Source organism: Strix uralensis, chromosome 2 (assembly GCF_047716275.1).
Source record: "Strix uralensis isolate ZFMK-TIS-50842 chromosome 2, bStrUra1, whole genome shotgun sequence".
NCBI lineage: Eukaryota > Metazoa > Chordata > Aves > Strigiformes > Strigidae > Strix > Strix uralensis.
The window spans coordinates 37,123,246-37,137,844 of record NC_133973.1 but is presented as its reverse complement, the minus strand read 5'-3'; the positions used below and the strand labels follow the sequence as shown (position 1 = coordinate 37,137,844).

The following is a 14,599-nucleotide window of genomic DNA, read 5'->3' as shown; positions in this document are numbered from 1 at the left end:
GAGGTCTGCCCATTCTGTAGAGTATTTTGAGATTTACAAACATCCAAATGAAAGCAAAATCTTGAGGACGTTCTTCAGAAATCGCTGTAAGATCTCAGATATTAAAACAGCAAGTTTCTTGACAATAACTTCAAAATGAAATCCTGGCTGCCAGAAAATCCAAGAGTGGGGCTTATAGAGCTTTGCTGTGCAGCCTCCCACCTGGCAGGCTGTCAGGAAGTCAAAAGCTTGGGACCTGGGCACTTACATGCTATTCAACCTTAGGCCAGCTACTTCTTTGCATTGCTGATCAGAAGAATCAATTGGACACCACATAAAATCAGTTGTCCCATTTTTAGGAATAACTGGCACCCTTGTCTGCATAGCCACCTACCCCAGAGTTCTGCAGACTTCAAATAACTCTGTCCCACAGAGATGTGGCATGCCACCCCCCGCCATCCCTTGCTTGTCCTCTGTCTGTCCCAAAATCTGAATCTTGGAAGCTAGCAGTGTCTTAAACTGTCTGCTGGGAGCTGAGTGGATAAGCTGGCAGAAAAATACACAGGTTTCTGCTTGGCAGACATAGCTCTGTTGGAACTGTGCCTGAGTCCTAACGGAGCTTTTTGGAAATCAAGCCATCTTGGCATTATTTTTTTTATATTTAGACAAATGAATTGGACAGTTCTGAGACAAAAAGCCATGAATACTACCCACCCGGTAATGCATACGTAGCAGGGGGGAGATTACAACTGTACTTACATACTTAATTTCTGGTATTTTATACCTGTTGACCACTTGCCTTTGCAACTGTAATAATACCTTTTCAACATGTTTTGCTTTGGCCTGTGTTAAATACAATTTTCTTTTTAGCTTTTTTGTAAAGTAAACTGAACCCCCTTTCCTCCCCCTCCTGCAAAGTGGAAAGAGTAGTTCCTGACATCCTAAGAAGTAATCACTGAGATTAGCCTTGCTAAGGATACTGTATAGGTCCTTGCCAACAGCAGAATTATTCTTAGCAGCACCGGTTTCTTGCTCTGCATTTGGCCCAGCTCTAGTGGTTTGCCGGTGGGGTTCATATACATCTGCTGATGGCAGAGGACTATTGAAGTCCGATGTCCTAAGGAGAAGAATATTCAGTAGAAGGTGCAGGGTTTTGTGCCCATTTCTCTTAAGTATGACCTGTCCTACTCAGTCTTCTCCAGCTCATCCTTGTTCAAGTCCTGGCTCTTCTGCTCTGGGTTCCAAAACCTGTCTGTCCTCCACATCTTTCCCATCTCAGTCCTCATTTCCTTGGCACCTTGTTCTCATGACTCAAAACTAGTCTTTCCTTTCATAGCTTCCAACCTTCCTCTCAGGCTTCAGTTGCAGTCCTCTCTTTCTGCCATTCTTCGCTTTCTCCATCTCTACTGGGTTTCTGTCTGTCCCCCCTCCATGTGGGTCTTCTTCACTGTCAGTGCTGTATCTCACCCCACTGCTTCTTTGTCCCAGTCTTATATTTGCAGTCAGTTTCTCAATTCCACTTTACCAACACCCATGACCTCTGCAATTCCACTGTAAGCCTGCTCCCAAATTCTGACTTCCCCCCCACTGCCCCTACATCCAATTCTATAATTCCCTTTTGTTATCCTGGACACTGTTTTGAGCTTCTGCTCTATCACTTGCTGCTGCTCTCTGCATGCCCAGCAATGCAGGCTGGTTCCCCACCCTTGTCCCTTGGCCCCCACATCTCCTTTCTTTCTCTCTGCCTTGAAATAACTTTTTTTTCCATGCTTCCTGGTCCCAGCACAGACATCTGTACAAGCACTAGAGAGGCAAATCTGTCTGCTTTGATTTCTGACATCTCACCAGACTGCACCTGCACTGTGTGGCTGGAACTGACTCAGCCACTGAAGGTACTGCTAGGATATGTTCAGTGCTGCTCGAACCCTGGGAGCTCTTAGCTATTAGTTACTGGAAAATGTTTTCTCAGGATGTATTAACTGGGGTTTTTTTGTATATTTATTTACTTGTTTTTGCTCAGACTGCAAAATTTGGGCACCCTTGTGGTGACTTTTCATACGGACAAGAATATCTGATGCTAGTGCCGTCACCCACCGAATTTGAAATCCATGCTGCTAACCATTGGGGCAGGTGGGACTTCTCAGTTTCTCACAATGCCTTTTTTTTTTGCTTTTATGGTAGGATCAACATATACTACATCCCTGTTTTTCCACCTTCTTGCCTTATTCTTGGAAATGGCCAAACACTTTTAGTTGAAACTTTCCAGCCAGAATGACTCAGCCTGAGGCAAGACACCTGGCCTGGAAAAATACTATCCAAACAAAAGTTAAAGTGCAAGCAAACGAAAATAGTCTTACAATGAGAAGTGCTGGCAAACAGAGAAAGAGGTTATATTACTTACCCATCTGTAAGTTTCATATTTCCAATGAAAAACAACCCTTCAAGTGGCAAGGTGGTAAAATAATAATAGCAGCATCTCCTCTACAGCATTTTAGTAGATTAGTAGATCTCAAAGCATTTTAAAAACAGGAATATGTCATTATCTTCATATTTTTTATTATGTAATTTATAGTAATAGTTTTCCTAGCTGTAGTAAAAGCCATCAGTACTAAGTGATGATTTTCTTTTCATCAGTCTCATGGGACGCACTTCTCATGTAAACAGCCTGCTGCTATCCACACTTCTCCAACAGAAATTAATTGAAAAAGAAGCCCCTGAGAGAGAAGGGTGCAGCATCATTAAAATGAAAAGTGCAGTGTTCAAAAGGACTCTTTCTGGTCTTGTAGAGCTTATATATCTCATTGATTTAGAAGGCTTCTCATTGCCTTATACCAAAGTGATAGCACTTCACCTGTTGTGAACCACATAAAAGAATTGTACCAGCCTGTTCCCTTTTAGAAAACAAGAAACCAAACAGGTGGTATTTCTAAATAACTTCACGTTGCAACTATTTTAATAGATTCTCCTCATCTTTCCTGGGAAGTATCTAGCTTTTTCTAGTATATAAAATGTTATTGATGGATTTGCATTGCAGATCAGTTCAGGGAGGGCTGGCTTAGATAAGAAAATATGCAGGCACAAAAGAGAAAAAACATCAGGGGAAATCTTTCTAGGGTTCTTGTGATGATGGTGCATACTGTCATCAAACAATCTGCTAATCTGTTTATGCTTCAGTCTGTGACATGGATTATGGCAAGTGTGAGTTCAGTTTCATGCACATATCTAAGACGTAACTTCTTATCTGTCCTACTGACTGAACCTTGTCAATAATTTGAGTTAGAAAAAAATCTTCTGGCTTTGACATCCTTCAGATACTTCTTTCATTATATCACTTTCTGCCTTTCTTTCATTCTCCCATGCAATATCTTTTTGATCCCTCCAAGCTTGTTGCAATTTCTTCAGGAAGAAATAGTCAGATCTGTCAAAGTGACTGGAGTAGTCATATGCAGGAATCATGCAAGGGCCATGTGGTGAGAATGGATGAGAATGTCCAGTTGTGCAAAAGATCCTGCAAAAATCCACTTAACAGTCATTCTCAGGTCACATAATGGTCATGGAGACTTGTTACAAAGAGCAAGCAGTGACAACAGTCTGATTTAAGGGAACATGCACTTTGATAGTGATATCTCCCATGTGAGAACCCCAGCATCTAACCTGTAGAATTAGCTGAAGAAAAGACTAAAGCAGTCAGGTATTCAATATGTGAGACTTGACAGGTCTGTGTAAATTTTTTGCCATTCTATATATGACAACTCAAGGTTAGCCTTACATTAAAATAGCTGACTTACATTCTTTAAAATCTCACAACTGTCATGTGGATGCTCCACTTGTGTCTTATTTTGTAGCAGCACAGTTCTAATACACTATACTCCTAATGACTTCACCTGACACCACAGAAAATGATCACCCGAGAACGTATGTTAAAGTTGTTTCGTTACTATTCTGGTCTTCCTGATGAGGAATTGGTATGCACAAATATAAAACTTTTCACTTAAATCTAAGGTAAAACTCACTGGTTTTGTGTACACGATTTAAGTTGGTGTATGGATGTGTTCATTTATGAATTATGTAAACAATATGAAATGAGCCTTAATACTTGAATAAGAGCCTCAGCTAAGGAGTTCAAGAGTATTTGTGTATTACGCTTGGGTTTATCAAAAGCTATCCCTCTTCTCTCCCTTACAACGCAGTTTTATTTACTTTGGTTTTGGAAGAAAGCATGTTCTTGCACTTTTTTTGGTATGTATTTTGTCAATTATATTTGAAATACTTTCTTATATATTTGTTAAAATTGCTCTTAAAATTTTAAGCACTTTAATGCACCAAGTTACTGTGATCTATTAGCAGTGTGTGTGTAAGTACATATAGAAAGCAAGACTGCATACACATGATTGTGCAGGCCTGGAGTATGCTGGCCTAATTTCAAATCTGTGTGTACAATACATAGCATGCAAAAAAAAGACGTTTTCAACCCTGTGGGAACAGAAGGATGATATAAAATCAGCTGCTTATGTACAGTCCTAGGATGAAGGTGAAAGGGAAACTAGTGTGAAACCAGTCAAACTACTCATGTGAATGATTTCTAGAGACAGAGATCATTCTGTTAAAAGTCATCTGTCTTCTAAATCCAGAACTTTTGGCTCTATTGATTTAGTTGGTTTCAACTTTTCACAGTGTTACCTGAGGACAAAGATCACTTTAGATCATGTAGGGGCTACACAAGGGTGATAGCTCTGGACCAGGTTCCAAAAGCATAATAAAAATAACTGGTAAGTGCTTCTGGATACAGAAGCTTTTTATCAGGTGCCACTTTAACAATGAAGGTAACTACTTGTTGTGTTAAAACACTCTTGCAGCTGCTATCTTATCTTCAAATCAAGAAGGTTTTATTTTTTAAAAAATAAATAGTAAATACATCCACCTGGGCTTCCCACCATCCTAGGTTTGCAGGGTGCTTCATATGATAAAGGCAAGCACTTTTCACGATGGAGGCTGAAAGGAGGTGGCTCAATAGGTGGATGAGACATGACATAAAAGCACTCTTGATTTCTACACAATATTTTACATCCTCTCTTATTTTGGAGGAGCTCCCAGAACAGCATCAGGGAGCCTGTGAGCTACCAGTGTTAAATTTCAGGAAAGGGGAGTGGGGACTTAGGCAAAGGGTGACGTCTCTCTCATAAGCTCCCCTGGGAAATATGCACCACTGCATTTGCTCTGCCACACTCAGCAACAGTTCCTGATAAAATACCACAGCCTGTTGTGGTAAGATTTAGAAGGTGTTTAAATACAGGGTTAACTTTGGTAACTAATGAGCCACGAGTAGAGGGAAATGTTGTGCAACAGCAGAGGCATTACAGGGATTAGTGTGGTTCTGGTTTTTTTTCAATGGATACACTTAGAAAGACCTGAAAAATATAATGGTGTTTCCTCTTTTCAAGACAGGATACATTAGCACAATACGAGGGAGCAGTGTCTGAGGCTTGGCTCAGTAAATGCCATTGACAGATAATTCGATGAATGACATGGCCTAGTGATGAGGCTCAATACATACAAGAAAGAAGCAGAAAAATCCAGTGCTTCAGTGACTGTTTACAATTGCTCAGACCATCACTCACAAGGGATGGGGTTGTTTAGGAGAAACAATGGATGGCTGAGAAAGCTTACAAATAACTAGACTGTGGCTAGGATTTGTGCAGAGACAAAATAGTTTTGGCTTTTGCACTCCCAGTGCATGAAATCTAAGATCACATGGTTGCCTCAGGAGGCTACGTAGTTTGGTGGTTATTACTTTGCATCAGCCAATGGACCTGTGTTGTGAGTATTCATTGCCAAAGGTATTTTATATTGTGGGCACAGCTCCTGCAACAGTGTTGTTGTAAGAAAATCCATTAGGGAACAGTTTATAATGGTAAAACAGAGGACAACTTTCATTCTACAATGCAGAGCCACAGGAGAGGAACACCGTGTTCACAAGGCTGCTGCAGGAGACAGGCTATCTGCAGGATACTCCGTTTTAGTGAATCATCTCAGTAGTTTCTTCCAACATAACTCCCATGGAATGGGGGGCAAGAATTTAAGGATGTTCCTCTGCTAATAGTGAGCAGCATGGAAGCCCTCCTTGCCCTCACTTACAGTAATCTCCCAGAGGTACAGAAGACCTTTCTAGGGCACAAAAATGTAATTTAAATCTTCTTGCATTAGCACTAATGAGGCTGGCCCATGCTTCTCTTCTTAAATAGACACTTAATTCAAGCACTCATCAATAAAGCATTCCCAAGACATTGCGCTTCATTGCATGAAGCAGAGATTTTCACTCTTTTGCCCATTGTGGGTAGAGGAAGAAACATCCCTTCTGTGTACACAAGCACATATATGTGTACAGCCCTCTACATAGTTAACATGTAACATGTTATATATAAAATAGCATAATTTAACAAAAAAATCAAATGCAAGCTCTGAAGTATGGTCAAACTAAAGCTATGGAAGGAAAATATTTCAACACACTTTGAAGTGTTTTAAACACATTTTAAATACATCTGTCCTACTGTAACTTTTTCAGAGTTAAAGAAGTATATATCCCTCTTTTTTTTTTTAGTGCTGTTTGGTAAATATACAGCTTTAGTTTACAAAAAAAGAAAAAAGCCACGTGCTGGTTAATGAAGCTTGCTATTTTCTTCTGTCAAGGATATATGTCAACTTTTTACTGCAGAGAGAGAGAGAGAGAGAGAGATAGCAACTTTTGTAGTTCAGAAATTACTTGACTGACTTCAGGTATGCTTTATTCTATGTTTTTAATAAGTGATTTTTGTGATTGTTTCCTTCTTCAAACTAGCAGGAAGAAAGTTTATCTGTTGTGTTAGGTCACCAGGAACTGCTTTTATCAGCCCACACTGGTGAATATATAGCTGAAAAACATTCTTCAATACTTCAAAGTTATCACTAGACTATTTACTTTTTTTAAGTACTGATTTTAAATTACACACTGGTTTTTAAAATAAGCTCCTTGTCAGGACTGCAAGCTGCTGCAGGTTGAATATACATTATATTTTATGAAGCAGAAATAAATGTTGCTTTCCTCTGTATCTTAAAAACCTGAGTAGAGGGAAAATGTGCTGTCTATAAATATTTTAGCCAATTTCTGAAATACTCTGCAGGCTGCTACTTAAATTTTAGAGCTGGTAAATGTAGCCTTGCAAATCAATATTTTCTGAAAAATACTTCAATGTGACCTAATGATCTTGCTCCCTGTTTTCTTCATCAGGGAGATGGAGAGTGAAGATGCACATAATAATCCTTGAGCAGTATGTTGTCTGAACTGTGATATCATTTTGTCCGTGAAAGATTGGTTCAAATTTGTTGCACACTCAGCAGAAAATACGGAAGCAATTTACCATCCTGTTGTAAATTTTAGTGTATCTTTCAGAAATGATACCTGAGACTAAGAGAAGGGTTTGGGCAGAAATGTGCTAGCCAGCCTTGTAAGGGGAGCACTTGGCATTTAGCAGATATTTGCACTCATCAAGGGGAAAAGTTATATCAAAACCTTTTGACAGTCTCATTCTAAAAATTTCTTACTCCCACTTGTATTATAAGCCACTTGTCAATAAATTCTAAGAGAAATTTGGCCTTTTCCTGCTGATATAGAAAGAATCCAAAATATCATATGTGAATGTGTTAGCTGGGCTAAGGTAATTAGAAAAGGCAAGCAGATATTTTGCCTCACTTCGTGACACTAGGTCCCCTAGTGAAAAAGCAGTTAATTTCCAGTTCTCAAAGTTCAAATAAACACAGTAATTCATACCAAGTTTCTTTTTTCTGTATGCCTGATCTACCAGATTTTCAAAACACAACAGGACAGGTTTTAGCGATTTGAGAGATGGCGCTCAGGAAAAGTCATTACAGAGTGTGAGAAAAATTGATTGCAGTGGCACTTCTCACAATCACAGACAGCGAGCCGCTCTTGAAGTCAGGGAAAGCCTGTAAGCACGAGTTGTGGTACCCTGCACCTGATGTTACCTCTCTGTGGCAGCTGCACACGGTCATAACTTCTTCTCATCAAATGGCATCACGACTATGCTGGCAAGAGTGGAATCAGTATCTGATTTGCGTCAACCTTGTGCAGCATGATGTGCATGTGCACAAGCATTTGAACATGCCTTTGAACAACGCCTTAGGCCTTCGGGGGGATTGGTATCACTTACTTAGTGATAAACTTTCTTACTCCTGATTGAGGAGCAGCCAACATATGCAATGATCAAAAGAAATACATTGAGCTAAGATAGTTACGGTCACAAATACCAATCCCTGCATCCCAGAAATAGGACACTGACAGAGGAGTGAAAATGCTGCTGGTGAAGTTGGTGGGCTAGCATACATTGCGATGACTCTTCAGAGTTTTTCTGGTTCAGTTCTGGGGAAAACCCAGCCTTAGATTTGCGAAAGGGAGAAAGGACAAAAGGAAGACACCAACTCCGTTTTCTTCTGAAGCTAGCTAATATAGAGCAGTATAAATGTTCTGCTGTGGGTATCCTTCAATCTTTCCTGTTAAAGATGTTCAAATGTATAAGCCATCTCTCAAGCAAGAATAGGAAAATGCATTCCTATATCTAAGGTACATAACCTCTAGGAACATTCTCTTTTGATAAATGATATTTGAGTACTGCTTGCAAAGTTGGTTTTATAGTCTTTTCAGGAGTGATTGATAGAAACCTATCTTAGATCAATGCCATAGCTGTTAGTGCTCCCCTGAGAAGGGGAGAAGATTTCAGTTCCTTCATCTGTAAGGTATTTGAGTCTCAATTTACCAAATTGTTAGTAGACGTTCCAACCACAATCCGGAGAAAGTGAGGCATCCCCATTAATTCTTGCTTTATATATTGAATCCAACCCACTGTTCCCTTTACTTTTATTAAAAATACCTGAAAACAACATGTTTTTTAAGAAGTGGAATTCTTCCCGATGATAGAAATAAGAGCATTTCTTTCATGTTTTTTGGTTCAGCCACAGAATAATAAGTAAAAAAAAAAAAAAAAAAAATTTTCCAAGTGAAATATGCTCAGCAGGAATTAAACACCAGCTTGTACTGCCGCCCTGTTTAGAAATCAGTTTTAACTTAATTTGCTGTCCTGTAAGTACTGTATATGCCTTTCACTTCATACTTTTACCCAATCTTATTGAGAATTGTGACTTGAAACACTAAGAAATAAGTGCCAGGAGCAGTTGAGAAGCTTACGCTCCTTTTCATCACTTCCCAGAAGCCAAGCTGGAGACTTTTCCAGGTTTATTCCATGACCCTAAGCAAGGCGCTCACACCAGACCTTGAAAGCTGCTGAGCTCTTCCTGGACTGTCCAGGCAGGGTTGCTGCTGAAAGACCTGGAGAGTTGCAAGGTGGCAGTGTGATTTCTCAAAGAGGTGCTCAGTACTCTTGCAGGAATCTGCCAGTGGTGTCTGGTAACTCTAGAAGCCAGGAATTTCACTGCTTGTGATCTCTGCTTATGCATTGGGTAGTCAAGAAAAAAAAAGGTATTTGCAAAAGATGAGATTTTTTTTAGTTAAACAATGCTCTGTGGCTGTCAAAGGTGTTAATTTTACATATTCAGCACTGTACATCTGTTCCATTCTGTTATTTTCAGAAACAAGACCATAACTGCAATAGCTCCTCTTTCCTCTTTTGTTTCAGTTCCGCCTTTTATTCAGCCTTTTGAGTTCCCGCGATTCTCCATTGGGCAGCGGGTCTTCATTCCCTGTGTGGTGGTCTCTGGGGATTTGCCCATCACAATCACCTGGCAGAAGGATGGCAGGCCAATCCCAGCCAGCCTCGGGGTGACGATTGACAACATTGACTTCACCAGCTCCTTAAGGATTTCTAATCTTTCGCTGATGCACAATGGGAATTATACCTGTATAGCTAGAAATGATGCAGCAGCTGTGGAGCACCAAAGCCAATTAATTGTGAGAGGTAAGTAGATGTAATTAGTTTGAAGGGCACCAATTAAGTGGAATTCATCAGTATTTTGTAATGACATCTGTTTGACGGGAAGTACAAAAAAGAGGAAAATATGGTAATCCCTTTCTTCATGACAGAGCACACAGAGCAATGAATCACAGAAACTAATACAACTTTTCTACCTAAAAGTCTTGAAAATAATCAAAAAACCCTGGTGTGCACAGGGTGGATGAGGAAGTCACAAGAGTGACTTCTGGAAAATCTTGTGAGGCACAAGCCTGTTCACTGGGATCAAGCCTTTGAGATGGTATCAAATTCCTCTCTGTTATTGTTTTAGTCTGATTATCCCCATTTTTTATTCAGAACAGTCTCATACAACATTATGTTAGTGAAAAAGCAAAGCACTGATGTTGGCTTCATGGGGAAAAGACTCATCCCTGTTACCGTGTTGTTCTTTTCCTTATTTGTGTTTATTATGCAATTAACATGATTCATTTGCTCATGTTGACTTCACAACATTTTGCCCTGAAATAGTTGTGAATATAATTTCAGCAAAGAAACATTCTATGTAGAAAAGACCTTTCAGAGAGATACCTTGCCTTCGACAGCTTTCACCTTTCAAGTCACACCTTAGACAAGTTACCTAGAGATTATGCCTTGTGATGTATTTTCAAACTTACTGTGCAAAACTTCAACAAAACCAAATTGCTTCCTTTTCTTTCTGGAAATTTTTCAGTGTTCTGAATTTTCATTTTTAAAGAATAGAAGTGTTATACTCTTCCCTCTCCACCACCTCATTCTTGCTACCAAGCCATTAGACTCCTCGGAGAAAAAGGGCACATACTATAATCCTGAAAGTAACCCTAGTTCTGACTGTTGCAGGTCACTACATTTTATTATCTCTTCTGTAACTTTACCAAGATAAATCTTAAAACCACTCAGAGGATTTTGACATGTTTTTGAGGCTTTTTTTCCTGCCTCAAAAACTCATTTGAAGCAGAATCTTCTGAAGAGCTCTTCCTTTTAAGCTAAATCTTCCCAGATTGGGAATGGATTATTCCCTAGATTTCCACTTATGAAATGTGTATGCTTATATTTTTATAGGCTAGTATTCCCAAAACTCAGTGGCAAATAGGTCCATTGCTTTTTCACTAGTTTTGATATAAATATCACTTTAATATTTTTTTTTAATTTCACTAGTTTTAATCTTGTTTAAGTGTTATTCAGTACAGATGTCTATTATTTTCCCCATCTATCCAGTAATTCTTAAATGAAGTAGCCTAATTAACTACATGCATTTAATTATTCTTTTCCTAAGCTGTTCTGTTAGCTTTTAACCCTATTCATCATTCTAATAAGAAGAGATTTTTCCTCACCTTCCCTTTTGCTGGAGAAGAGAAAGTTGACAACCTCCCATCACAACAGACAGTCCCGTGGCTATGTCTGCCCTACGCAGAAATGCTGTATCTAGTAACAGCTGAGCTCCTACCTGATTTGCAGTTATACTCAGTGCTTGAAGTGATGGGAACGAATCCCTCTAGGAACTCTGCACAGGTTCCTATAGGCATGTCATCAAAACACCTTGCTACCTGTTTTTTGGCATTAGTTTTCCCTCCTTGCGCACGGGAGGAGTTCTGTGGAGCCTACCTTGCACCCCTCTCACGCCACTGACACCAACACCTCCATTCTCTCCTTGTGTGCTGCTGGTCTAGTTGCCTCTCCTGATGAGGGCTCTGGCCCAGTGGTGGGATGACAACTGTTGGGTGTGTCTGCCTGAAGGGTGTCCTTATAAACCCATGGGCATGATAGAGGGTAGCTTTTCACTCTGTTTTACCCATAGACTTGGAGAAGCCTTCTGGAGTCCTAGTCCTGCAAACTTTTTAGGAGTTTATGAGGTCTACTTTATTTTTCCCCTCTTGCTTATCTTTCTGCCCAGCTAGTGCTCTGCCGCAGCCTCCTTTAAGCCTCTTTCCACTCCTCTCTTTGCTCTCTCTGTCAATTTAAATTGAAATGTCTTAATCAGTTTTGCGTATGCATCTGGAATGATAGTTCTTACTCAGAGGAAAGGGGAAAATATAATATGATGTTTGACCTGAATTTTCTGCCAGAACTCTGGACTGACCTCTTTCTCTCATATTGAACTGCTTCAGCTGTCTCATTCTACATAGGTCAGAAGACAAACAGCCATCAGAGGGTCACAGTTGGTCACTAGTTGTCTGCATCCAACTTGTCCTATACACATTTAAGTAAAGATTTGCTTTCCTGCTGTCTGTTTTTTCTCCAAGCCGTCTGATCTCTCCTCATTTTTTTGTTCATAGGTGCTGTATAACTGAAACATATTTTTCTAAATCAGCTAAGTGTTTTTTCTCTAAATAAAGGGAGAAGAAATGGTGCTTTAACTCCTCTTGTTTCTAATCCACATTGCATGATGGTTTCTCAGCAGTGTGCTTTAAACTGAAATGATGATTTTCCTAAATGTCAAGAGATGTGTTCTGGGAATATCTTATTTATGTGAAATTTGTGCATTTTGATATGAGAGTAGAGAGTGAATAGGAGATGAAAGTAAAGCGAAATATGACTGTTCCCCACAAAATTCCCTTTTCCTTATCTATACTGTACTTGTATTCGTTTTAAAAGTAGACTTAAAACTGATGAAGGCTATAATGTTTCCAAAATAAGTGGGAGTCCATATCATTTTACAGTACATGGATAGACTCAGAAGTAGAATGTAAATCCAGTTCATTCCTAAGATGAATGAAGAAACACAGGCCAACTGCTTGTTGCTACATTTGAACTACTGGTGATTACACAAACTTCTGCAGAATTCATACAGCCACATAAATTCTTCAGCTTTACAACCTGAGATGTTTTTGTCAATATTTTCTATGTCAGATCACATGTATCTGTTGGTTTTTCACATTCATATTTTTCTGTTATGTTTTAAGTCTGTTAAATAGATTTCCTATATTCTTCCTACATATATTATTTTTCATATCTAAGCTGCACTGCCATTTTTCCAGGAGTATTACATGGCAAAAGAAAAACAAGCACACGTCTCTTAAAATCGGGGGTATCTTATAGTAAATCTACACTGCTGTTCCGTTATTTTCTGCTCTATAAAAGAAATAAAGTGGTGATAAGGAGCTCTAAAAATATCTGGCCAGTAAGGCTGGATTTTCCCTGCCTTAAATATCAGAGGAAGATGATCAGCTTCCACAGAGCTTCCTAGCAGAGCATCACATAGGAGATGGAAGGCACCTGCTCAGAGAAAGAAAGAGAAAAGCTTTTGAGCAGCTGTGCAGCCCTGGGTAAGATCTTAGGGAAATCTCAGTTCTCTGTGCCAAGGGCTTCTTGGTGAGGACCTGGAAATGAGACATGGTCACATGATCTGAACACAGATCTGTCAGTACTTCTCTCCACAATGTATTGGCCAATTTCAGACAAATCGGAAGAGGGGAAAATGCCTCCAGTAGAGCCGAAAGCCTAAAAGTTTAATGAAAAGAGGTGATTGATTACAAACACCTCTGCTAAGTGTAATACTAGACACCAGAGAATATACTCAGGCAAGCCCTTCTTCAAACACAAGAAATGTTCCAATTGGAGTCTGTACTCAAAAGACGAGATACAAATCCACAAGAAAGCAGGCTTGATTAGTCCTAGTGTTTATGGAATATCTTCTAAAAGCTCATTAATTAGCCACTGAGAGAAGCCTACCATCTTCACTGCATCTAGGGACTGCAGGTAGGCAGTCCAGGTGAGTGATCCCAGCCTGCAGTTCCTCTGGAAATGCATCAGAATTTGCAAGCTAGAAGGGTTTCTCAAAAACTCATAAATTGTTATTATTTTGATTATTTTATTTCTTGTTGCACTCTTGGTTTGTTACGCATGCTATTAAGAAAAAGAAAAGAATAGGATCCTGTCATGAAAGTCATCCACAGAAATTAGGAAAATATCTTCTCTGTCAACTACTTATAACATCATGTGGAATTAATTAAGGCTTTACTCATTAGGACTGTCTTCTAAAGAGTGATTAAAATTCTATATACCCTTTATCATGTGTTATTCATTTCTGTAGGGTTTCCTAAAATGGGAATGAAGTAATTATGAAATAAAAAGCAGTGGAAAAGGTTTTAATTGGTAACCAAAAAGAAAAAGATCATAAATGTATTATGAGTTCAAAATTTTTCAGATACTGCCAGAAAAGAGAATTCAAAGATAGTAGCAGGTACATAAATCATGATTTTAAAATTCCTGTTAGTGAACACATCTTAAGTTAAAATTGAGATAAGGTCTTTAAATACCTAATAAGCCCCCTTAATGCATTTAGTGCATTAAGTGTAAATGTGTTTTCATTTTGCACTTGCCAGGAATGTTGAATATCATTAGATAGTTAGGCACCCAATGAGGGGTCCCTGAGCCTTGAATCTTCCAGATAAGAAGTATCTGTCTGCCTTCTGACGTTTGGTGGTGGTGCTGGTGTGATGCAGCAAATGGAGTTTATGATAGAAAAGCAGGGGGAGAAGATTTATGATCGCAGCTGGTGTCAAAATGCATTTATTTTCTTTGCTGGTGTTTACACTGTGGCTTTGAAGGTTACTCTTGAATGATTCACTTCCTATTTAATGTTCTCATTAGATAAATCTGATCAACACAAACCACTATGCACTGTC

At 39.2% G+C, this 14,599-nt stretch overlaps 1 protein-coding gene across 2 annotated transcripts in view; it reads left to right on the top strand.

The window, feature by feature from the left end:
* Window positions 1–14,599, top strand: part of DSCAM (DS cell adhesion molecule) — a 476,473-nt gene that overhangs the window by 303,950 nt on the left and 157,924 nt on the right. For both annotated transcript variants that reach the window (XR_012627493.1, XM_074858375.1), the window contains exon 9: window positions 9,663–9,941. Coding sequence is in view for 1 of the 2 variants with exons in the window: in XM_074858375.1 (XP_074714476.1) it covers window positions 9,663–9,941 (279 nt within the window). In the remaining variant the exon portion in view is untranslated. The remainder of the gene's footprint in view (window positions 1–9,662; window positions 9,942–14,599) is intronic.